Genomic DNA, 25647 nt, shown 5'->3' on the forward strand with positions numbered 1-25647 from the left:
TTATCAGCACACTTCTGTGAGAATAACAGACATGATCACCACTGGTCACTAACTATCTCAACTCCCTCAAAAGTTTCTAATGCCCCTCAATAAAAGACCATTCAACCTTTTCTTCAAGCTGGGCAGAAATCAGAAAGCATCTTGCTGTACTTATCCTAATACACACCTGCAGCACCAGCTCCAAGTGTAAAATTTGACCCTCACTGGCTTCAGAGCAGCCCCTGAGATTCACTGAGCAGTTCTGCTTAACTCAGGCTGCTGCTGATTGAAAAAAAAGACACGTCAGAACCCAGCACTCTGGAGCTGTCTACAGTTTCAGGAAGGCAATGCTGCAGTAGTTTTCAGTCCTGATGTAATCATAACTCTGAGGGTTTGAGGTTTAGGTGCCCCTCTCCCAATCCTTTGGAAGGGTGGGAAAAATTTCTGAGTTTTTCAAAATCTACATACAAATAAATGATGCTGATACCCATAAACCTTTTAATTGCTACATACTACTAAAATAACTTCTCTCTATTGCTATGACTTCTACATGAATAAGCAGTGTTTTATGAAAAAAACCCAAGTATTTTTACAATTCAATACCCTGTCTCTGCAAAAAGTTCAACCAGACAGAGAAGACTCTTTAATGTTACCAAGAGTACAGAAAAGGGAGGGGAATAAAAAAGACCTAAATCCAGACACAGTTACCATGTCTGTTTATAGGACTTGCATGCAGGGTAATAGATGAATTAAACACTAAAATGAATATCGATGAGAAAATAATACTAAACAAAGAATTATATGAAGGAAATGTAAATTATTTTAAACATACATTTTCCATCAAAAGTTGTTTCAAAGTCCCATGAATAACTTTCAGATAAAATACATTAAAACTACTATTCTGAAGTGATTGTTTCAAAGAAATCTTGTTCTGCTAAACCAAATGATCCATCTCTATTTAATATTGACCTTAAACAAAGGAACTGAGCTCAAAAGATGAAATGCCAAAGAACTTCTGAGGAGACAGCATTGATGGCAAGAGGTTACCTGCAGGCTGGATAAGGCTTTGAGAATTTTAAGATTGTTGGAAAAAAGGTGGAAGACTGCAGAATAAACAAAACTAATCTCATGGTTTTGGATTGCTCACTGGGAGACACAGCCATCCCACACAGGTCCATTCAAGGCTGATTTGCCAAGCCCATCCTCAGGTGAGTGATTAAGTTACAAACTCCATTGTGTTCTGACATTTCAATCCCACATCAAGTGTCCATCTCATTCTTTAATCACTTGTCAAAAAAACCTCAAAAAACAAGGGAAGGCACTGCAGAACTGCTACAGATGAGGACCTAAGAGGAAACACAAAAGGAAACAATACACTCCAAACTCCTGGAAGAAACTGGACAGGGGGATGAATACAGGACCTGACAACCACTCTCTTCCACAAATACTGCTCCTACAAGAAGACACTGAAGAGAACTGACAGATGAGAGAATGCATGAGAAAGCACTGGAAAGGAGGAAATGGAAACAAAGAGAAAAGCACTGCCACATAAAAAAGGAACATGAGAAACCAACACATTTAATACTAAATACACCAAGGATGGCATTGGAAGGTACAACAGACAACAAAACAAGAAGTTAACATAGTTAAGAGCACAGCAATTTAAAAGAGCAGGAGATATGAATGTAGAATATGCTTAGCAAAGATATTAAAAAAACCACAAAGAGATTAAAAACAACAATGGGAGAAAGAAAAAGAAAAATGGTGAGAGAAGCAGGATATAAAAAGGAAAAGGATGAGAAAGCTAGGAAGGTGAGAGAAATACAATGAACTTTTAAAAAACTGGCAGAGAGAGCAGCAAAAAGAAGAAAAGAAACTTGTGTATTGGTTCGATTGTGAAGTTTTTTCAAAGAGCCTTGGCAAGGCTTTTTTTTTTTTTTTTTTTTTTTTTTTCCTTAGTAGCACAGACTTGATAAGAAAAGGAAAGAGGAAACTCAGAAGTCATGGCACTGGAACAAGGAAACAGGAGAGGAAACTGAATTGTGCAGATTCAGAGAAGGAAGACAATGTGAGCAAGCTATTTTCAATAACATTTTGTGGTTATGGAAAAAAAAAAAACCCAAGTATGCACAGGGAACAGTATTCCTCAAGAGTTTGTTCCTTATAAAAACACAAAGGATACTAAACAAAAGGGATACCACAAAAGAAAAGATGAAGGTTTGCTAAGAATATGGAATGAAACAAGTTATTAACATACTTCTATGAGATATTCTCAAATGTTTCATTCACATAGGGGCAGATTTTGCTACAAACTGAGTACACAGAGCACAAGGACAACTTTTCAGTTTAAGCAAAAATAAGGTGCCAGTGTCAACAAAATAAACCATCTTTTCCTTTCTTTATGCCTGGGTCTCTCCTTGTCTTATTCAGGCAAAAAGTCAATGGGCTTATGTGATAAAGCAGAGTGAACTGGCTAAAAGAATTTTGCCTGTTCTTTTTGCTTTATTAGTTTTATCTATGTCATACTACAAGCAGCACCCTCCATTCAAGCAGAATGAGAAGGGATGGAAACACCAGTGAACAATGGGATCAGTCTCTGTTCAGTACTGGCTGCTGCTCCTCAGGAGCAAATGTGTGAAGCTGCTCTTGCCTCTGCCTCAAAGAGAACAGTGGAACTGGAGAAAAAAAGAACTATTTATATTCTTCTTACCAGTGGAGATACCACTGGAGCTCAAGAGCACCATGCCCCAGTGTGTCCCACTGCACCCACACCTCACACAGTGCACACTTGTCTGTGGAGGAAATGAACACAGACACACGTAGTTGGTTTTGGGACGGTTTTTCCTGTTTGCAATAACATTTTAAGTTTCCATGTATAAATACAAAGGTGGCTTTTGAATCTTAAAAGACCCTCTGGAGATCCTGTCTGTGCAGCTAAAGCTCTGCATTGCTAGCAGTAACAGACACAGGTGGACAGGCACAGGCAGACCCAGTCATGCAAATTGTTTAGCTGAGCCAGTCCACAGAAAGTGATGGAAATTATATTTAAAGATGCCAGAAACACTTTCCATGTCTTCTCAAATACCACAAAATACAATTTACTATAATATGCTTGAGTCTGGAATAAAAATAACGTTAACCTACTCGTTTTTCCGGAATCCAAGTTCTTACCATACTGCATAATGCCATTTAAATGAGAGTTAAAAATATCCATAATACATTGTTCTAAGACTTGTTTTGTTATGTATATGTATATGGGTTATTTGGGCTTTTAAAATGCTTTTGATTCAAAAATGACATATTCTTTCTTTGGCCAGAGCATATTTTGAGAAAACTTTGCCTTTCAACACTATCAGATACAGGCTATGTACTGACCTTCCTCAGGATTGAGGACAAATTCCAGCACAGCAAACAAATGCATGATGTGTTTGTCCAAAAAGCTCCAGAATCTACAGCTGACACTGCAGAATGAGGCAGGTCCTCCCTCTACCTTCTTCCAATGCTCATTTATACAATAAGCTTTCAAATGAAATGTAAAGGAAGTGAACACTAGCAATGCCCAAGGAGCTCATGAACATCAGCTGCTCTGAGTGATCTTATTTTAGATAACATACAATATTTTGTCTTATAGTACAAACAGTATATACACCAGAACAACTCACATTTCAGTCATCATTACTTTGGAAAATAATTACAACAAAACAAAACAGCTTCATATGTAAAAGAAATTAAATAAAACTTGATCTGTCTTAAGCTAGATAAAAAATCTTTAGGGATACTAAGGCAGTACAATAAGAGAGCAATCAAGAAACATCACAGACTTGCACATATAAGAGCATTTAAAAAATTCAAAACATGTGTCACTACCTCTAGGTGTTAACCAGGAAGATAAATGACATAAACACACATCCATCAAATGTCAAAAAACCCAGTAGAAAATACAAATATGTTTCCTGAGTTCTATGATTAAATCACTGGCACCAGTCAACTACTAAATTTGCATCCAAACTATAATGAAGATTTCTCTATAAACGAAACATTTCTGAATCTGATTCTTTCCAACTGTATGCTGAGAATGAACATTTACCACATCCTTTTGCTATGAAAAGACATGGCAACTTGCAAAAGTGTCTCTGCTTCATCACAAGTGATGGAGAAGTGATAAAAAAATAAAACTGGCCCTAAAAAGGGACTAGTGGTTCTACTGAAAGCCAAATGCATTGAATCTCTTCCTCTGCTGCATCACGTGCCAGGAGGTACTCTGAGGGAATCTATTGAAATGAATGTTGTGACAGCTAGTGTAACTTGATTCATTGTTCATGAAGAAATCAGAGTACAAAGGCACAGAGAATGCATCCATTTATTAAGGAGATGCACACAAGGGTTTGTCTATTCATTCACAAGTTCTGTATTTTCTTTGACTTCAAAGATCTTAGCATTTATGACAGAGAAGAAAATACCCCAGTTTCTAGAACCAATAAAGTTCTCCTGCATTTTCTTTCCTTGGCCTTCAAAACAAGAGTTTGTTCACTCATTCCACCTCTAGTTACCAGAAACTACACACTAGAAGATTTCAATTCTTGCAGTCCATAATAAATCCATCCAGCAGAATATGCTCAAATTCTTCAAGGTCTGTCTCATCTCACAAGGAACACTCCTCTGTGAGGGAGTCTTCTTAGAACTTAAAGGCAATGCTCTCAGTCAAGTACAAGAACCAGACCTGTCAATTGTGGGAAAGACAGCAGCTTTCAGTGTCCCAACACAGCCACAGACATGTGAGCAGAGAAGCAACTTCACCTGCAGCCGTGTCAACTGCAGGATGATTGCTATTTTCTTTCAAAGCAAAGTGCATGAAAACTTCAGGGAGAATGTTCCAAATGCCACTTTCTCACCTTTGATGCCTCTGCTCAGAATTGCATTTAGAAGGAGCATCTAAGAAGTGTCTCAATAACAACACAAGATGTCAAAACACCCCAAACACAAAAATCTCATGACAAGCTGAACAGTGACCACCAGCTCTGTTTCTCACCTGACATTACAAAGGCATATACTGGATCTCTGCTAAAAGACTTTTTCTTGATTTAGCTAAATGTAGCAGTAAGATATTTTCTCATATTTAAGTAACACCACCCCCTTTAAAAGTTTTTCTGTTTCAGTACAAGAACTCCACCTGGTGCATTGCCATGGATGTGACTTAGTGAGAAATTCTGCCATCAGTGAGAAGTGTTCTTAGGAAGCTAAAACAGCCAGAATTTCTGTTAGCATTTACTAAGTTTCAACTGACCTGGTATAATTGATTAGTTCATTTATTTGCTCTATTCTTTCTCTAGCATATTGACAAAGATTTCAGACTTAGGCATACAAGTAATTTTATTCTCAATGGAGCAGTCCATTAAAGTCTATTATATCATTAGCACAATGATACCCATCTATCTTTCAGGTATTTACATCTATGGATAAATTTTACACTTCTGTTCTAATCCAGCCACATGCCTAATATATTGGCTGCACTGGGAAATTTTCTTTCTGCATTCAACTATCAGAATCCTTCTGTTATCATTACTGCAGCACTACACCTGATCTCATATTAACAATTATATTGATTTAAATATCATTAGTTAGTTTAAGTACATCAACAGCAGAGTTAAACAGTTCTGCCATAGTGAAAAAAGGTGTCTCTCTGATGTAAGGTGGAGTTGAACAGATTTAGCAGATCCACAGTGATGAAGGAATCCAAATATTCCTTGCTACCTTCTACAGCAATCATGTCACTCTGTCATAGATGCAATGCTCACCACACTGCATAACAACTCACTAACCTGGCAGAAAATTAGTAACTTTTCTTTTATGGTGACTTTTCTGTCAGTTTATCAGGCTGCTCTCAGGACAGTCAAAGTGGGAGGAAAGAAGCAGCAGCAGCACATCACACCGTTCATGTTACCTTGTGTAGCTTCACTCACCTCCCAGAGATGGTAACACAGAATAGAGCCAGCACTGACAGCCCTGATTTCAAACCTAACTGGAAACACATTAACAGGACTGCAGCCTCATCTCAGCAATGTCTCTAAAGACAATGGGACTAAACAAATTAATGACCTTATCCACAAGTCTGCTTGATAGAGGGAAACTCTTTTAGCAGAAAGCAGCTGTATGTCTGGTAGAAGAGTGAAAGGAGACACAAAGTTCATTACACCCAAGTCAACAAAACCTTCAGTACATATGTAGCAGCTCCAAGATTAGATTCTTATCCATTTAAGGGATGCTTTTGCTGTGGTGACACAAATTGCCAAAAAAGTTATTTCAAGACATAAAAGACATGATCCACACTGGGACTGGTTTATCAGTAAAGTGTTCAAACCTGAGCTGTGCACCAAAGATTAGTAAAACAAACCCACGCAAACAAGATGTTCTTTAATTTTAAAATCACTTTCTCTCAGTCACCACCACACCCAGCCTACAAGATGATCCATGCCCATCAGCACCACAGAATCCTAGAATGGTTTGGGTTGGAAGGGACTCTAAATATTATTTAGTTCCAACTCCTGACCGTGGACACCTTCCACCATCCCAGGTTGCTCCAAGCCCCATCCAATCTAGTCTTGAACACTTCCAGAGACAAGGCAGGCACAGCTCTGGGCAACCTGTGCCAGGGCCTCACCATTCTCCCAGGGAAGAATTTCTTCCCAATGCCTAAGCTAAACCCAGTCTCCCAGTTTGAAGCCGCTCCCTCTTGTTCTCCCTCTACAGTTCCCAACAAAGAGTCCCTCTCTGGTTTCCTCGTAGGTGCCTTCAGACACTGAACATGCTGTCAGGTCTCCATGCAATCTTCTCTGAACAGCCCCAATGTTTTCAGCCTTTCCTCACAGCAGAGGTGCTCCACTTCTCTTACCAATTTTGTGGCCTCCTCTGGACTTGCTCCAACAGCTCCATGTCCTTTCTACGCTGGGTACACCTGAACTGTGTGCAGCATCCCAGGTGAGGTCTCACGAGACTGGACCAGAGGGGCACAATCACCTCACTCAAGATACTGCCCACACTTCTTTGGATACACATAATTTCCACAGTAGCCTGGCCTCTTGCAGAAATGTGCCATTACTACATAAATTAAGCTGCTCTGCTTAGTGGCAGCAGAATACCTCCTGGTTAAAGTAGCGTCACCCACTTAAAGAAACCGAAGCCTTGGAGAGTTTACACTGTTCACGTGGCCACACCCTCAGTTGCATCTAATTATCTCAAGCATTACCTAATGAAACTGTTGCAGCAACCAGAACTATAGCAAAGAGACAGCAAAACTTAGCCCGTCTGTGCAGAGACACAACACCTGAGAGAACACTGAAAACTTACATGTGAAGCAGAGAATCACAGCTCCACACGTTTGTCCCACAACACTTTTGATCACCATCAGTTCAAGCAGCTGAAGATGACAACCCCCCCTCCCAAGAACCGACCAGTCAAGTGTTAAACTTCCAATTTCAAGACATTGGACTGTTCATCTACACAATGAAGCTATTTGACAGACAAACCTCTACCTGCAATCTTACACAATGTGCCAGGAGATGCTCGGCGGCTGAGCTACAGCTTGTATCCAGAAACAAAAACAATCAGAGAATCAGAAAATTGTCAAGGTTGGAAGAGACCTTCAAGATCATCAAGTCCAATCATTCACCGACTGCCTCCCTTAAACCACTAAACCACACCGCCAGATCCAGACACATCCTAAACACCTCTGGGGATGGTGACTCCACCACCTCCCTGGGCAACCTACTCCAGTGCCTGACCACCCTTACAATTCCACAAAAACTAGAGTGACAAGAGGCAATATACCACACGAAACTGCGTCCACAGGGAAAACAAACAAACAAACAAACAAACAAAAAAGAGTAACTCCTCAAAAACCCAACAAAAATCCCCAATATAGTCATACTCGTATAGAAGCCTTTATGTCTCCAACAGACACAGTGAGTGGCACCGATGAAGTCAGAGAGCGCTCGGGGCAGATGTTCCCGGGGATGTCAGGAGGACTTTGAGCGGGCAGACACTGAGCGATGCCGCAATGCCGGGGCAGGACGCCCTGGCACGGCACACACGAGCAAAGCGCACATTTAAACTTTAAAAGCGCCGTCCCGGTGCTCGGGGCCGCTCCGAGGGCAGCGGGGCCACCCCGGGCTCTGCTTCTGCTTCTCCGCAGAAACACCCGGGTCGAGGGTTTCCCCCACAACGCAAAAAGACAACAGCGAAACGGAGCACCTCAACCCTCCCCCTTCATCTGCCACCCCCGGTACAACAAGCAGCGGAAAACAAATTAAAACTAGAAAAAGAAAGATACTTAACGGGTGAAGCGGAGCCGCCGGACCGGGCGGAGCGGCCGAGCCAAGTGACAGCCGGCAGCTCCTCGGGCCGGGCCCGCCCCGGCCCCACCTCACCCGACGCCCCGGCGGGGCGGCACCGCCGGCCGAGCGCGGCCTGGGGCGGCGGCGCGAGCCGCTCCCGCCGCCTCCTCACCTGGTGGAAGCCCGCTGTGCCGGCGGCAGGTCGCGGCACATCCCGCGGAGGGCGGGCGGAGGGAGGGCGGCCCGAGCCCGGCGCGCGGCCCCTCAGCGGCCCCTCAGCGCCGCCATTACCGGCCCGCAACTGACACGGAGCGGCGGCGGCGGCGGCGCACCGCGAACTCTCGCGAGAACCGGCCCGCCGACCTTCCCAGCATGGCGCCGTCCCGCCGGGCCCCTCGGCGCCCGCCGCCATCTTGGGTGCGGCGCGGCCGCCCTGCCCTCCCTCAGCCTCGGGACAGCCTCGCTCGCCGGTATTTCCCTCGAAGCTTTTCTTTTCCCCCTCACAGTTCTACAGGCTCGACCTGCCGGGTCAGTCCCCGCGGGTTTTGTATGCAGAGCCTGGGTGTTGGTGCGAGGCCAGCGCTTGGCAATGCTAATTGAACCCAGCGCTGATGTTGGCATTCCCGAAGCGGCTCCAGCCGAAACTAGGGCACCGCTTTTTTAGTCATTTGTGTTCATAGCTAAGTCATCTTTAGAAAAATAATTCAATTTTTTTTTTTTTCAAATGAAAGAGTCTCCAATTACACTCTCCCAAATTTTAAATTTAAATTTAAATAAACATTTGCAGAACTTCAGAGACATGACTGACTACCACGGGCTTCATTTCACTTTTAACACTCATTATAAACACGGAAGAATTTGTTAGTATACTGACTTTTAATCCATAGATTCCACACTGAACATGCATTAAAACCACCCACACTTCAAAAATAGGTCTGAGATATTATCCAGCAAAATTATTTCCACTGAAGAAGGAAAGATATTAGAATAGGAAAAAAGAATTTCTTCCTATAGTTATTTTGGGAATGTTCCCTTCAGGGCCTGTCTGCAACTTCCCCAGTCTGGTTTTCAGTCATTAGTGTGATTGCTTGGTGCCAAATTTCTTGGGGGAACACGGGGGTGGAGAGTTATCTACCCTAAACACTAAAGGATCGTGGTAACTACTGGAGCTACTTATTTCCTTTTCTTTTCTTTTTTTTTTTTTTTTTTTTTTTCTTTTTTTTCTTTTTTTTTTCACTTCACTAAAAAGCATTAACCTATTTTTACATAGCTTCTCCTCTAGTAAATGGTCAACATTTTGCATGTAAGTTCTTCCAATATGGGAGCATCACAGGAAAACACCCTAAATACTGAGAGATTAAAGCTATGAAGCTTAGGCAATGCAGAATTTAATCATGTCACAATTACAGGATACTAATTTAGCCCTAATTTGGGTCTTTTACATATACAAACTAATTGCAGAGTATATTTTCCTGCATAAGCATACCTCCTTTGAAAGAAGAGGTAAGCCTGAGATGTCCGTGGTTAAACCTTTGGAAGTTATTTTGCTTTGCCAGATGAGGAGAAAAAAAAAATGCCTGAACATGGAAAGACAAGTACAGCTCCAGTGGGAAAGAGTGGTAAGTAGTGCCAAATTCCCTCCTGAGTCCTCAAAGAATGAACTTGCTGCTTCCAAATGCAGAAGATTGTAAGTAATAATAATAAAAATAATAATGGCAATTTCAGTCAATGAAAACAACATTACTGCAATGTATGAGAGCCCTGATTGCAGACTAGGACAAATTAAATTATTGCATTCCCCATCATCACATAGTGTTTGCTTAAATTTACTGCTTAATATTGCTGGACTGGCAGCCCTTTTAAATTATTCAGCACTTTCATAATGTACTGCCTCTTTAATTATGCTTTTAAACATAGTTTCTCTTTTCTGCTTGGAAGCAGTTAGTCTAGTTTCACACTCCTCATCTCCAAGCAAACTAGGCATCACATTAGGATTTTCTCAAACATGGAAATCATTTGGTTTCACCCAAATAAAATTAAAAGGCAGTGTTTGTATTCTGGTTTTGCTCCTATTTCTTCTCTGTATCAACCTGACTGTAACACTTTACACTTTTCAAAGATTCCCCTGCAGTGAGTGGAAAGCTCTGATGGGCAAACATCCTACACGAGAAGAGAAAGAAAAAGACATTCTTGTGGCAAACATCCTACACGAGAAGAGAAAGAAAAAGACATTCTTGTGGAAAAACGCGGTCACCTTGTGCAATTGTCAGCGATCAGAAATAAAGAAACCAATTACCTGCAAACAGGCACAGCTGGGAGAAGCGGGGGAGTTGAACACTCTCCAGCTGGACGAGCTCCCCGAAGGGAAATCAGCGCAGGGAAGAGCAGCGAGCGCTGCCCCAGCACTGCATGGAGGCGCGCGAAGTTAAAAGTGAGGAGCCACCTTCTCATCTTTCACTAACTCGGTTGTTGCAGCTCTTAAGAGAGAGGTTTGGAAAGTTTTCCACTCCACACTGTTCTTGCACACCCCTTCTAAAATTAGAAAGGGGCAGCTGGCTCCTGCAGCCAAGAGCCCCCAGACTCCCTCCCCCCTTTCCCTGATTGACGTGGCTCCCAAGAGCCATGGAGGAATTTGGGGAAGGGTGCTTCCACCTGTTGGACATGGAATGAGATTTTCCAGGCATACAATTATAAATCCAACTGTCAGGAGCTGACAATAAAACAGGACACAGGACAGCTGTGAGGACTACGGGACACTCCCCTCCCTCCTCTGACTCCTACGCCTTTGCAGTCCATCTGACAGCAGAAACAACACATGAAAAATTCTTCTTATAAAATAAAAGCATCACTTCAGATTTCTTCCCACAGTTTTCCAACCATACCACAGAGTCCTAACAAAATCTGGTAAGTTGTTCATGTCTCATTACACCCCTCCAAAACCAGATTTTTTCCTAAATACAGCATGCTGGCAATTTCACTGCAGATGGTGCATATAGCTATGCCCTGCACAGCAAATAATTTTATAACTGCCTTAACATGGAGCTTTCCCCTTACCTTTTGCACTCAGTTTGAGCTGGACTTTTTGATCAAAACGAGCATAATTTTCAAAAACAAGATATGAAAGCCACAACCTTTTGGGTCTTTTAAATTTAATTTACAGAAAGTATTTTGTTGATGTAAAAAAAATGTGGGGGGGGGGAAATTAATTCCTTTTTCCAAACCTGCTTAGCATGCTCCAGACTCAGCACAGCATGACTCAGAGCAGGGTGTGAGAGACAAGGTAGCAGCATCTGGGCAGTGCTTAGTCCTGGGTCCCTTTCACAACAGCCACTGCTGAAGGCAATAAGGTGTTTCCATCCTCCAGGTGCCCACAGGTGACAGCAGGAGAGGGACCACACTCCCCCTTCCAGCTGCAAGGGGCTCTCACCAGCTGCAGCTCCATCTCTTCACAACCCAAGCAGCACTTTGACCATGTCCAGTCCAATTTGCAGAGTGCTGGAAATCTTGTCTGCAACTTGGTGTGTAGCTGGTTCAGTACCTCCCCTCCACAGAAAAACAAACAAAAAAAAAATCATATCTACTCTTTTTTTTTTTTTTGTGCTATAGGCCACAGAGAAAGGAAAATCCCCTTCTTGGTCTCATGGCCACATCTGGTGTCTTTGCTCTGTAAAACCACATTTTTTCTGTCACAAACTAATTTCCTCATCTGCTGACAGTCAGGGACACTTCAGCTTCACAAGTGAGATTTCTCAAGAAGAAGCCAAACTATTTTATTTATTTAGTTTGGAAGACATCAAATGGCTCAATTTGCCCCAAGCAACAAAATAATTATAGAAAGAGGATAGTAATCAGCTGCCTGTGAGGAACACAGACAGACATTACTCTTCACCTCTGGCTGAGTAGGAGTTGTTTAATGAGATCTGCATTAAGTACCTGTGGATGTTTAATGAGAGCCTTTTAAGGAAAAAGCCACAAACAACTACAAAAGGACCTGCTGCTTCAAGAGCAGGGAGTCTTCTAATCCTGAGCCTTTCCCTCTCCTGTGGAAGGGGTAACTGACTATACCATCTTGTTTTTCACCTTTTTCAAACTAAGCAGCACAATATATTTGTAAATACACTCTTGTAGATTTTCCCTACAGTTCACAACAGCAAAAAAGGTGACTTTCCTTTAGCTAGCACAACATTAAGTTTTTGGTTTCCAAGCATCCTATTTTCTCTTGGACCCTTTAATACCTATAAGGAAGAGAAGTTTTAAAACCAGAAAATAACCTGTATTAAATGTTTATTTGTATGTGTGTGCAATCTCCTGCCTTCATATCACAACTTTGTCTTTTTTTTTTTTTGTGGTGGCCAGTTCTGATAATTTTTTTAAGTTACTTTTCAGTAAGACTGTCCCTCCAGTCAGTTCACAGTGCACTAGTTTGCAACACCAAAGGTACAGAACATGCAGCTAGGAGTGGAACAAGAATGAAGTCATCCCTTTTGTCAGCTGCTGACTCTTGTATTGGCTAATGAAACAAGTGAACCATATCTTATCATTAGTTCCAGATGAAATCAGAACTGGGGAATTAGTACAAGAACACCAAGTAAAAGACAATTCACAGCCATTTCCTGAAACATTCTCTGGTAGACAAAAGCCCTGATATTATGAAATACATGCATCTCAGTATCTACCACTCCATTAAAGTTTCTTAAAAGTTCTAAATTTTGCAAAAGGTTGTATTTTAGGCATCTGTAGTTGGTCAAAGGTGAAATGAGCAATTTAAACATGGGGAAAAAAAACCAGTCTGACCACTTAAAATTCAATGGGCAAGTCTTAAAACACTTTTATAAAACAAACAAGTGTTTATTTTGAATCATTACTAAAATAGTTTACATAATATACAAACAAATATGCTATGAGGACAAATTTGAAAATAAGTCACAGGTTTTTTTTACTAAAAAAACAATTGTCCAGTGAAATGTTCAAAATGTAAATGCCATCTTTTCCATCCTGAGCTTTTAAACATCCAGAACAACAGCACTTCCATGTCTTCTTGCTGTTTTTATTTCTGCCCATTAATAGGAAGCATTATCCATTGCTGGATCTCAATAGTTAGAACAAATTGACCTCTGGTTTAAGTGACTGCAGCTCTGTGCCTCTCAAACTCTGCTCTTTTATATGCTTCAGCTGATTTTGGTTGATTCCACTTAACACCCCAAACCTTGCCTTGCACAAACAAGCCAGAAGCTCCAGCTCCTCAACAGGTTTTCCTGGTTTAAAAGATTTTTTTTTTTTTTTACAATAGGACAGTTCAAAGGGCTTGTGAATGAAGGATGGGCCAAATCTCTCAGCTGTTACAAGAAAACAATATCTTCACACATTCCTTCATGCTCAATAAAACCAAATGGATCAACAGCTCAGAACATGAAGTAATCAGCAATGAAGTGGAAGTGCTGCTATTCTCTTTTTTTTTTCATGCAAAGTAATTAACAATAGAAACAGGTAATATTCTGGTGTGAGGAATTCTTGACATGAGAGATTAAAAAGCATTTTAAAATCATGCTCTGCAAATCTGTGCTTTGCTAGAAATTTTTACAGCAAGCAGCCAGCTATACACAGATACAATAAGTTTTTTTTTTTTTAGGATATCAAGTACCACAAATAAATAGATTCTCTCAATGCAAAAATAATTATCTTAGTAAAATGAGAAATAACCTATGTCTTCCTAAAGTTCTGTTTGGAAAGCAGATAGTATGTACATGGAATGACATTTTATCATTTCCATCCAAATTTTACAACTTGTAAAACTTTGAAAAAGAGTAGAGAACTCCTGCAAGCATCCAGGCAGAAAGGTATTGAGGAATTATTTAACAGACATTAGTACTACTGACTTTAAGCAACCTTTCTCTCAGCTTTTCTCTTTCTCCAGAACTGTTTGGGGCAGGCTCATTTAAGGAAGAAATGCTTGCTGAAAGGTTCTCTACAGGTCACAGATCTTTCAAGCAATTTTGCCACTTCTACAAGTGGCCAAAGGTAGCTGACATCTATGCTATGATCCAATGAATCAGGAAGAAGCTTGTGCTTAGACTCACATCACTTTATCATAATTTTCCACTTATTTCTTATGTTAGGAGAAAAGTAAGCAATTCTGGGAGATGAAGGTGATGGTTTTACATTCTGTTACCTTGTCAAATATGATACCAGCTTTATGCACCACCAGAGAAGGATCCTCACAGCAAAGCCAACAGTTTTTCAACAGGTTCAGAGGCAGATGAGTGACTCTACACTGATGCACAGTAATGCCACATCAAGGTTGAATGCATCATTGAATACAATTCACCAACAAACAGCAAGTTATTGCTTACACTCTGTAGTTTACTTAGAGAAGTCCCAGTTACTTTGGCAGAAACAAGCCTGCCAGTTGATGAAAAGTCTCTGCACAGAACAGACTGGTCTGCTGCTGCCTGAGCTCAGCAGCCACACCATTCCCAGTTCTGCCTTGCAACACACATTTTGTGTCTTCCTCCTTTCCCAAGTGCTCTTCAGCAACTTTTATGTGCATCCCTCCAAAGGGAGGCCTCTCTCAGGCCAAACAGGCAACACAAGGTGAGATATCCGGCTCCACAGTCCACTGAGCTTATCTGTGTCCATGCCATTGTAAGAACTAGGAACATCTGAACTGGTGAACTTTGCCCAGAGGAAATCCCGGACTTTCTCCTCCACTTGTTGAAAGGTGAGGCTCTTTCTCAGCGACTGCTCATCCAGGAGAACTGTCAGCAGAAGAGCCACGTCCTTATACGCTGCATTTTCATGGTCACAGTACTTGTAAAAGATCAAGGTGGAGCCTGCGGGCAGTGACTCAAACCGATGCACCACTGCCACCTTCTTGCCTTTGCTGAACCCAGAGCTGAGCTCTGTGTCCACCTGCAGCTTGACAGCGTCGCTGTCCTGTACAGCCTTGTCCACCCCGTTGATGCTGATTGTGGTGGCGTTCTGGGAGGAGGCAAAGGCATTGGCAATCTCGTTGCTCAGGCACCTCAAAGCCTTCTCAGCTTCCTGGCCAGCAGTGAGCAGCAGGATAGCAGGCTCCAGGTGCACACGGGAGGAGTTGAGACGTTTCTCAAGAGAAGCACGGGCTCTTCTCCACAGGTCGGGGTCCTGACTTTGGTAAGTATTTTTTAGTTTCTCCATCCGGGCCCGAAACTCTTGCAGAATTTCAGCATCTCTCCTCGAGGAGGTTCCATCCTGACTCCCACTCCACAGGACGTAAAGCAATAGGATACTAATTAACAGACCCAGTAACAAAGTCCACATCTTGTGAAATCCATTCTGCGACTCACCCTCATCTATAGAGACAGGGAGCAAACAAGAAGAAACAATGTCTTAAAACGTCTTAGAAGTCAACAAGTGAAAGGAAAATTAGAGGAAACAGTTAAAACATCCCATTCTCAGTACCGGTACAATAGTTGAACTGCACAGAAAAGATGATCTAGTTAAAAAAAACAAACCACAAAACAGAGAAAACAGTTTTGAACTTCTTAAGACCCTTTGTGAAGTGACAGCATTAAAAATTCTTGCATGTTCCCAGACTGACTGAGGCTAAATTAGACCTTCTGAAAAAGGTGCTCTTAAAGTTCATCAACATTCCATTCAATTTAATAAAATCCAAACTAAGAATTTAGAATGGTTCTGAAATAGGATTTAAGGTTTTCCTACATTTATGGTCTGCAGAAAACATCCTATAGAAAACCTGGCTGCACCAGAATGGTTTCTGTGTTATTTCTCTTTCCTGTTCCCCCTAAGGACAAAAATAGTTCCAGCAGCAATTTTCTGCATCTCAAACAATGGTGGTCAATGCTATCAGAAAACACTGTGACCTTTGGATCAGTGAGCTACACAAAGTACACATAGCAAACAGTGCACATCAAATATCAGATATTTTGATTTGGTTCTGTATTTGAACAGTTAAATTAACACTTGCAAGCAAAAGGCTCAGTTCTGTTCCCAGTAAAATGACAGACAAAATACACTAGTCTTCCTAGAAACCGGAAGAACTTCATTCCTTTTGTTTGCTTTTTACACCCTAACTTTTATCAGGAGAGCAACCCAGCAATGGTTAAATAACACCACCACTAGCCCTGCCTCAATTTTTATCTTGTAAACATTACAGATGAAAGACCTCCAATTCATGTGAAAATGTTACTCATTATACAACACCCTTCCTTCCCTCATGCTGATGACATGTGCTAGCAAGCAAATCACCTGTTCTGGCAAGGACCCTCAGCTTAACACCAACTCCCAGGAACTGAAATACTTGGAAAGGCATGAAAATGGTTAAATGTTACACAAACATGAAACAGAAGTGAAAGCAGAAGTCTTACTTCTGGCCAAAGGCTGTGACTGCTTCTCTGTACTGGAATGATGCAGAGATTTACTTCTGCCTGTTAAGAGATTAAGAAAGGAACATGAGAAAAAAACAGTAAGACAACAATTATGATCAATCATCCAGCAGAGAGTTAAAATCACCAAACTGCATTATTTTCAACAAAAAGCTGTTTTTAGGTATGCTTTCACATACAAAATTCCACAAAGCTTACAGGAAGGGTAACAGCACCCTGCTGAAACAAACACAGAGCAAAGGTGAAGCTGTCACCTCATCCCACGTAGGGCTGTGTCAAGTTCAGGGTTTTCAGTTCTTTTCCACATCATTCACCCCCTTGTGCTCAACAGAATCATCTTGAACTAGGAAAATGACACCTTCACCAGTATTACCAGCCTGAAAAATCTCACTCAAATGTCAGAGCAAATCTTCATCTGTGCTCTTTGCCAAATGCCAGTTCCCAAGACATCCTGACAATCTCACCTAAAAAGCACAAGTCCCCAGTCTACCACAATTCACCCCCAAAGATTTTCAACTCTTGAAGAATTATGCAAATAAAACTCAATTTCAAGTACAAGGTGATAAAATGAAAGAGATTTAACAATCTGTTATTTGCTTCACAAGGATCCCATGTCCCAATTAAGCTTCCTGATTTTGCTCAATAACTTGAGAGGCGTAAAAATGGTAACTTAATTAGATAAGCAACATAATGCAAGACATTAACAGAAAAAAGAAAGCAGTATGTTAAATGCACAGTCTTATTTTCCCTCTCTATGTAGCTTGGGTTGGAGGTGTGTTTCATCAGCAGTCAGCTTCTTGGGATGAATTATATTTTTAAAGCAAAGTGCAAGCTTTCAACTTCAAAATATACTTTTGGTCTATTTAAATGGCTCAGACAAAGTACAAGAGGCATTATCCATAAAGTGAACAATTTTCCCAAGAGACCAGTATGAATATATACTGTGCAATTTCTGGTCAGCATGTTTTCTGCATTTAGCCAGTTAATTAAAAAGACAAGACAATTTATGTCTCCTTGTGAACCACAGCAACTGGTCCAAAGCTGAAGGCTCTTTAATAATATATAACCAAATCAGAGCAGTGTCAATGGCACTACTGGGAATAAATTGAACAAACATACCCTGGACTAGTTATTTAAAGACACTGAAACAAACTCTAACCTTGTTTCTGTATGAATGTAATTGCAGAAGGTGCTAAAAGCAGCTCAGGTTTAAGCTGGGGCTTAACTGGCTTAATGAACTGCTCTATTCTGTAATTTCAACCCCCTACCCCAAAAGGGCACAGCCATGGAGCTTGTCACTAGCTAAGCTTATCTCAAACTTTTAAGTGTTAACAGCTCAAATTCACCTTGATTCTGTAATACATCACAATGCAACTCTGTTTGCACAGATCAAATTTCATATTTAGGTGACAGCTGTAACTCATACACTATAAGAAAAAATAATTCAATAAACAGTCTAAAACCAGATCTTACTCTGCCTAAGAATTGTGCCTTATTTGCAACACAATTTGCACAAAGGCCCAGTAGAATTTGTCTTGTTTAATTCAAAAAGTCTATCTTCTGCAGACACCTTAAAGATTTCAGAGATTTAAGTGATCTTCCAAAGTTCTTCACCCAATACACAACTCATCACTCCTGCAGACCTTGAGTGACACAAAAAAGTAAAAATTCCAGATAAGACAGAACTCCCTGCATCAATTCATTTGTCAAAGGCATTTCACAGATGTGCAGCTACCACAAGATGAGCTTCTCTTCCTGAAGGCATCATGGTTCAAAAAAAAAAAAACCAAAAAACCCCCAAAAAACCAAGAAAAACAAACAAAAACTCAAGCAACCCTTGCATGTTCTTCAGACTGAAATCTGATTTATAAAATTTTGTGTATCTATACCTACATCTGTTGAGGATAGAAACAAGTACCAAGATTTTACTAAGAATTCAGAATATTTTTTTCTTGTTTCAAGTACTCTTCCAATTTAAAAAAAAACAAAACAAAAAACCAAAAAACCAAACCACACAAAAAATACCCCTACACAAAAAAAAACCCCAACCACCACCACTCCCCGCCCAAAAAAAACCCCAACAAAAAAACCCCAAAACAAAACAAAAACCCCAAACTCTGAAACACTGGGAGCTGCTCATTAGATGAGCAGATTGGATTTTGCCAGCAAAGAAAAATGCTGCTCCTTTCCAGGAGTACAGAACAACCAATTCAATCACAGTAAGCCACCACTTCTCAGTAAAATAATAAAAGAGAAAGTTTGTGTACAAACTAACATTCACTATCACCAAAAGGTGAAGGTTTTGTTCCTTTCCTCAGCTTCCCCCCACAATGCCTCTATTCCATGCTCTGCACTTACTGTCCCATGAGACAGCTTCAGAAAGAAAAGAGAAAGTGGAGCATTTTCTGTGGTCAGCAAGTTGAATAACCTCATAGAAATGCTCTGACTGGAATATGCTGCCTTCTCCAGTTTCTATTTGAATCTGCCTCCTGAGTGCATGTCCATCCTCCCAGACAGTGTCCAAGGGTACAAGAAAAAACAGAAGGAAAATAATTCTGTCCTTTTCATCTAATGAAAAGCAAAGACTAGGTTCCCTTGTTGTACTTACTCTGTGGTGCAGAAGTTGAGAAGCACTCCTGATTTTTCTCAAGGAAGTTAGCCTTTATTTCTGAAACCAAAGCACAAATGGAAGAACTCAGTTACCACATCAGAGTCAGAATAAGACAAACCAGCCATACATGCTTTTAGCTCTTTCTATGAAGTCCTCAAAGCTTATTAGGAGAGGAGGATATGCTGTGCTGCTAAATCAAGCCTGCAGCATATGGACAGCCTCTTGGAGCCTTCTGAGCTGGAGAAAGCTACTGTTATCTATTAGAAAGGGCTTAATTTGGCCCTTCACCCTGCTTTTGCCAATATGACAAATCATTCTTCTTATATCTTCTTTTAAAAAGACACATAACTTCCTTCTGTGGCTAAAAATGATCCCATTTTTTTCTCATTGTACCTCCCCAATGCTTGTGTAACACACATCAAGAAAAATCTCTGAGCAATGAGAAAACTGCTCCCTCAACTTGAAATCACTTGGTTCCCCCCAGAAAAGTCAAAGATAACTCACCTTTTTAGAAAAAAAACACTTTTCATTTTCTTTGCCTGGGCTAATTAAAAATCCACTGTCATAAGTTTTCTGAAGCCAGTATGATATTACTCTTCTTTTTATTTCGCTTTTCAAAAACCACACAGGTGGGTATTTATCAAAGTTGAAATTTGCCTTTTCTAGAGCTTTAAGTTTTTTCACCCAAGCAGATTATCATCATATTATTGATAATCAGTTTTACTTTGGGTCAGGCAGGAGTACACACAAACTTTATTTAAAAGAAACAAACATTCATCCATTCAATTTCAGCTCAAAAACTTCTCTTTTTTTTTTTTACAGAACTCAATGACTGTCATTTTAATACATTTAAGCAATCATTTGTTACACCATGGAAAAAGTACTGATGAAAGCTGTTACCTCTGAATGGTGTATAAATGTTTCGTTTCTCAGTTTTGTTACTGTCACAAGCCTCTGCATTTTCCTTTACTGGATTCCCTTCAAAGTAAGATGTAGTACCACCTGTCAGGAGAAAAAAAAAAATACCAAAAGAGAATTGGCAACCTCATAAATCTAAAGGACAGAGTTGTAGCTTCCAAATATTCATGATCTGAATCAGTGATTTTCCAAGTTGTAAACTCCCAAAAGTTACTCTCTTAAAACGTTACAAAAAGCAACTAAGACTTGAAATGCTTATGGTAAATTTGAGTTCACTAGAAGCAGATCAGTCTACACCACCACACACTTCCTTAAAAAAAAAAATTTAGGAGTTCTTGGTTTAAAAACATGAATACTAGGAGCCAAGAAATTCCTTACACTAAGGGGATTCAGTGTAAACACCATGGGAGTATAGAGAGTTTTCCCCACAGCTTTGGGCACCCAACTTACAATGAATGATTGTGCTGTCTTACACAGCATTGGGCAGAGGGGGAAAACAGACAGAAACAAATATAGAAAATAAGGCTCCTTTTTATGTAGTCCAAGCCATGCTTTAGTTAGCTCTTAATTCTCTCCTAATCCATAACAGCAACCTAATTTCACCCCTCAGGTAGCTGGGAAGAATCTAAATCAACATCTTTCAGCTGTTTGCCAAATTACACTCATTCAGCTGGGAAAGCCAACTTAGTTAATGTCACTAACCAGAAAGAGCAAAGCCCTGTAACAGAGGTCACAGAACAAAGGTTGGGACTGGGAAACCAAATGCAGGAAAGGATAAAGTGCAATCCAAGAATCAAGGGGCTGGTGAGAAAAAGCTCAGGTATAAAATAAAAAGCTATAGAACAATTGGGGAACAGAGATTGTGGCATATCTATCAAGCATCAGCAGGAGCAAACAGCAAAGAGAGTAATACAATTGGTAATTTTTTTTTTTTTTTCTAACAGTCACTCTAGGCCCTTTTACTCTTTAAACAGCCCAGGGTTCTGCTGGGGTTTAATTTGTTTCTGTGGCTCTTTTACCATATGCCAAGGGCAATGCACAGCTTGCCACCTAGTGTTTAATGATTTTACTCCAACAAAGAAAACAGCCTTTTCCTAAGGTGTTCTGGCAGTTTCAGCACACCAGTGCATGCCAAACATACTAAGGACAAAAACAAAACCACCAGACCCACCCAAACCACAAAAAATGGGAAAAAGCTGCAAGTTTTAAACTACAGCAAGTCACAAGTGTAACAGTAAAGTATTTGCATACACTTAATGGGGCCCTGTGTTTAAAATCTAAAAAAGCTGTTAAGTGACTGATTCCCCACAAAGCTCAGAATAAAGTTACTTACTAAATTACTTGGTTTTCAGGAATGACAAATCACATATCCATAACATTTCATTATGCACCAAGGTTTTACAAGGAAAAATCTCCTCAGTAATTGTGACCAGAAGACCAAAAAGATACATGAATCTAAAGAGGGCTACCCAGGCAGTCTCTGCTCTTAATGCCTCTCCCCTGCTTGGCATCAATCACTACTTTTTGTGCTTCAAAGACTTCTTCTAGAAGTTGCAGAAAAGAAAGGTCAATATACAACAACTTCCATGGAGGCTGCTAGCATATATCTTCAGCTCATTGATCTAGAAGCTGCCTGACTCAGGCAGGAGCTCTTAGGCTCTTAAAATTCGGCAAACTCTTCTTAAAGCTCTTAAAGCTTTTCAGCTCCCCAAGCAAGCTTGCCTAATTTGCATTTAAAAAACCTCTTAGTAAAAGGAAGGAACCAGTTTCTCAAGGTGTGGTTTTGCTTCCATTCTGTTCTCAGCGAAGCAGGACAACTATGATCCCCCAACAACCCAGCCTGCTTATTCTCCTGCTTCACAGACTGTCCCCTAAACTCTGCAGGAAAAGCACAATACTGCACATTTATGGATGGGGGGAGTGTGAGGAGGGGAAACTAATCCTCTGCCTCTATATAAACAGTTAGAGTCTCTTATACTTTTACAGCTGTTGTGCCTATAATCCAGTACAGCTGTTAAGAGCTGGGGGGGGGGAAGAGAAGCCTCATTTTTGGAGCCATCTATTAAAAACCCAACCCTCAGCTGTACCTCCTGAAGCAGCACAGCCACGATTGAACACTAAGCCTATTATAGCTTGTTAGCCACTATGTGGGAACAAGAGCTTTTTTAACAAACAAACCTCCACATTTGCCTGAGGAAATACTCATATCCTTGCTCTTCCTTCCTCAACAGGAGATTTTTTTCCATGCCTCCTTGAAATTCTGCTTCCGGAGCAGAACACAGGCAGACAATTCTTGGTGACAAAAACACAGATGGGAATGGAGAACAGTCCCAGACAAGCCCAGCACATCTCTGAGCACTGCCATGCACTGTATACACTCCAAAATAAAGGGGAAGGAAGTTCAAATTATTCAGTTTCCTGGCAGAATGACACGATTAAGCCACATGACTGTGCTACACTGAGTTACCACGTTTCTATAGTTTCAAGAAAGACAAAGGTTTCATCAAAGCAATAAGTAGGTGCTACACAGTACTAACACAACAGCTTGCCCAGCCCAGTGTCCAGGAACAAGTCCCAGAACATATTTGGTGTTTCAAAGGAAAGAGAAGCCCCAGTTATGCATTTCCTCATAAGCAATGCTGCTCCCTGTAGGGAGCACAGCCATTGAGGAATTGATTTCTGCAGCTCAGGATATCTTGTTTAAATCCCACCTTTCGAAACAAAGCACTGTTAGTAAAACTTGAATTTTGTGGTAAAATACTGTTCCAAGAGTGCCCTAGGAAAAGCAGCCACCTGAGGGTTTCAGCGTGCTGTGCATGCACCGATTCTTTAGAGCACTGCTTCACCTTCCATCCCTCGTGAATGGGATAAGAGCCAGAGCCACGGTCACGCCTGCCAAGCAGCTAGAACCTAATAAAGCACATTTCCCTAAGCTTGGGGCATTCCAGCCCCTCTGCCCGTGTGCTCCGGGAGCTGGAGCCTACCTGGCGATCTGTACGCTCTTATAGGGGGGCGCGTCAGGGAATCTGGGGTGCCAAAGTGATGCTCATCCCCTGAAACGAGAAACAGGTGAGGAGCACAGCCGGCAACTCAGCCCAAGCCCGACGGCTTTGCAGGAGCACCACGCTCCCGGAGAGCCCGCGGTGCTGCCAGCGGCGCGGTCCCGTCCCGGCGCCCCCAGAGGGACCCGCACGGCGCCCGCCCGCCCCGCTTCGCCCCGCCCCACCGCGCCTCAACCACAGGATCCACCGCGCCCGCCCGCGCCGCTCACCCTGCAGCGCGCTGGGCTGGGCCGCGCTGTCCACCTCGTCGCCGGGCTCCTCCGGCCGCGCCGCCGCCAGCCGCGGGCTCTTCCGCCGCCGCTTCAGCGTGGGGCCGTCCGGCGGAGCCAGCCCGGGGCCGTCCGGCGGAGCCGCCTCATCGTCGCTGCCCACCATCGCGTCCGCTGCCGCGCCGCGCCGCCTGCCCCTACCCCGACCCCGTCCCCGTCCCCTGCCCCGTCCCCTTCCGCGTCCGCCCAGCGCGGCCTGCTCGGGCCTGCAGCTGCCGCCTTCCCGCGGCGGCGGCGGCGGGGGCGGCTCCGCAGGCCTCACTTCCCGCGGGGCGGGACCCTCGCCCGCCGCTTCCGCCCGCGCGCGGAGCGGCCGCCGCGGCGTCACGTGGTACAGCTGCCGCTCCGCCATGGCCCCGGCACCGGGCCCGGGCCCTGGATCGGCACCGGGATCGGGCCCGGCGGGAGGAGCCCCGGGAGCGCCCGTCCGGCGGCCCCGCCGCTGCTGCCCCCCAGTGAAAAGAATGCAGGAGGCGCGCGGCGCCCCCCGGCCGGCGGGGCCCCGCGAGGGCGGCCCCTGAGGGCAGCCGGGCCCGGCGCCTCCGCTCCCGGCCGGGCTCTGTTCCGTGCCACCCGCTCGGAGCGAAACCGGGCCCCTTTTGCACTCCTCGGAGGCAGAAAAACCCTGTAAAATAAGCACGGATAGCAACTGAATGGCTGAGAGAGGAAACTAAGAGGTGCTTCGGGGGACGTGAGATCCTCTGGCACTGATAACACTACTCTGTTCCTTAGAGTGGCAATCATTTTGGTTAATCGGATCTGGAATATCTCACTAGGTATTTCATTTCTTACCCGTTTGTTCACATGCATTACAGGCAAACAGAGATTTTAAAATGCATTTCATTGCATTTTTGATAAAGCATTTTCTCCCAGGCATGCAGCAGAGTTCCTATGACCGGAGGTTTTCAAGATGTGATTTGACGGGACAACAAGATCTCTAGACTCCCACCCTTGCAGCTCAAGACCACCTTGGAAACGACTTGCTAAGCAAATAGAGACCCTTTTACAAATTCTGAGAATCACACAATTGTTCCAGGTGGAAGGGACTCCTGGAGATCATCCAGTCCAACACGCCTGCCAAGGCAGAGTCACCTGGAGCAGGTGACAGGAGCACTTCCAGGTAGGTTTGGAATGTCTCCAGAGAGGGAGACTCCACGCCCTCTCTGGGCAGCTGTTCCACTGCTCTGCCACCCTCAATGTAAATAAATTCTTCCTCATGTGTAGGTGGAACTTCTTGTGTTTTAGTTGATGACCATTGCTCTGTCACTGAAGAGAGTCTGGCACTCCTGTGCAATCCAGCAGGAAGGCTGGGGAGGTGCCACAGGGAAGTGCTATTCAGCCTCCACTGCCCATCCTTTCTGTACAAAGATTTCAAAACTAAAAATACCTTAAATTCTTTACTAACACCATAAATGTTGTAGTTTCACCCAAAAGCAACTGAATATTTTTGAGATTTTATACACACCTACTGTACCAGCAGTAAATGTCATTCTTTTCAGTCCTAAAAGCTAAACACACACTGAACATTGTTTTCTCAAGCAAAAATTAAAGAGGATGTTACAAATACCACATCAGGAAAAAAAAAATCAACAATGTCAAGATCCTTTGTTTGTAACTGTTCTGTGATGACTTCATGCCCTAGGCCAGACACTTAATTTTCCTGTCAAATGACTTTTTGGGAAGCAGATTCTCAACCTGGGGAGGCTGAAATGAACCCCTGCTTTTGTCACACACTTGCCACCAGTTTTGTGACACTTGTGCTTCTTGTGGAAAGAGTGGCCCCTCAGCCCCCAACACCTACTGTGTTAAAGGGACTGGATGGTTTTAGGGACAGAAGGATAGAAAATACTTGGATTTTCATTAAGCCCTTGCCAGCTGCAGTTCCTCTTTGCTGTTCCTTACTGATGGAGATGAAGTCAGGGTGTGAGGTTGATGGCAGCAGGGCCCTCAAGGTGACCTTGGACCTTGGCCTCAGTGGATCAGCCATGCTGACTTTTTCCTTCCTGCTTTTCCACTCTCCTGGTTTTATAGCCTCTCCTGCACCTGGTGAGGGGTTGGTCATGACAAGGGAATGTGCTGATTGTCCCCTCCCAG

At 42.6% G+C, this 25647-nt stretch overlaps 2 protein-coding genes across 5 annotated transcripts in view; both read right to left on the minus strand.

Moving 5' to 3' along the window:
- Nucleotides 1–8648, minus strand: part of CEP350 (centrosomal protein 350) — a 69223-nt gene extending 60575 nt beyond the window's left edge. For 3 of the 4 annotated variants that reach the window (XM_079313953.1, XM_079313955.1, XM_079313951.1), the window contains exon 1: nucleotides 8482–8648. The gene's annotated coding sequence lies outside the window, so the exon portion shown is untranslated. Of the gene's footprint in view, nucleotides 1–8310; nucleotides 8368–8481 lie in introns of those variants that run through there. The other variant, XM_079313952.1, reaches the window with a different exon arrangement.
- A 4464-nt stretch (nucleotides 8649–13112) lies between these two features.
- On the minus strand, nucleotides 13113–23999 carry LOC306806161 (torsin-1A-interacting protein 2-like). The gene is made up of 6 exons (XM_079314629.1): nucleotides 23494–23999; nucleotides 23207–23275; nucleotides 20205–20306; nucleotides 19302–19361; nucleotides 16676–16735; nucleotides 13113–15640 (listed from the first exon to the last, which is right to left on the minus strand). Exons 1-6 carry the CDS (start codon nucleotides 23903–23905, stop codon nucleotides 14847–14849), a joined length of 1497 nt encoding a protein of 498 aa, XP_079170755.1. The 5' UTR covers nucleotides 23906–23999; the 3' UTR covers nucleotides 13113–14846.
- Between the last annotated feature and the right edge of the window lie 1648 nt (nucleotides 24000–25647).

Source organism: Erithacus rubecula, assembly GCF_903797595.1.
Source record: "Erithacus rubecula genome assembly, chromosome: 10".
Taxonomy (NCBI): Eukaryota; Metazoa; Chordata; class Aves; order Passeriformes; family Muscicapidae; genus Erithacus; species Erithacus rubecula.

Coding starts and splice junctions, on each gene's coding strand:
- LOC306806161 (XM_079314629.1), bottom strand. CDS start 23,905: ATGGCGGAGCGGCAGCTGTACCACGTGACGCCGCGGCGGCCGCTCCGC. Junction 23,276..23,493: donor CCAGCCCAGCGCGCTGCAGG/GTGAGCGGCGCG, acceptor TTCTCGTTTCAG/GGGATGAGCATCACTTTGGC. Junction 20,307..23,206: donor AAGAGCGTACAGATCGCCAG/GTAGGCTCCAGC, acceptor TTCTCCTGACAG/GTGGTACTACATCTTACTTT.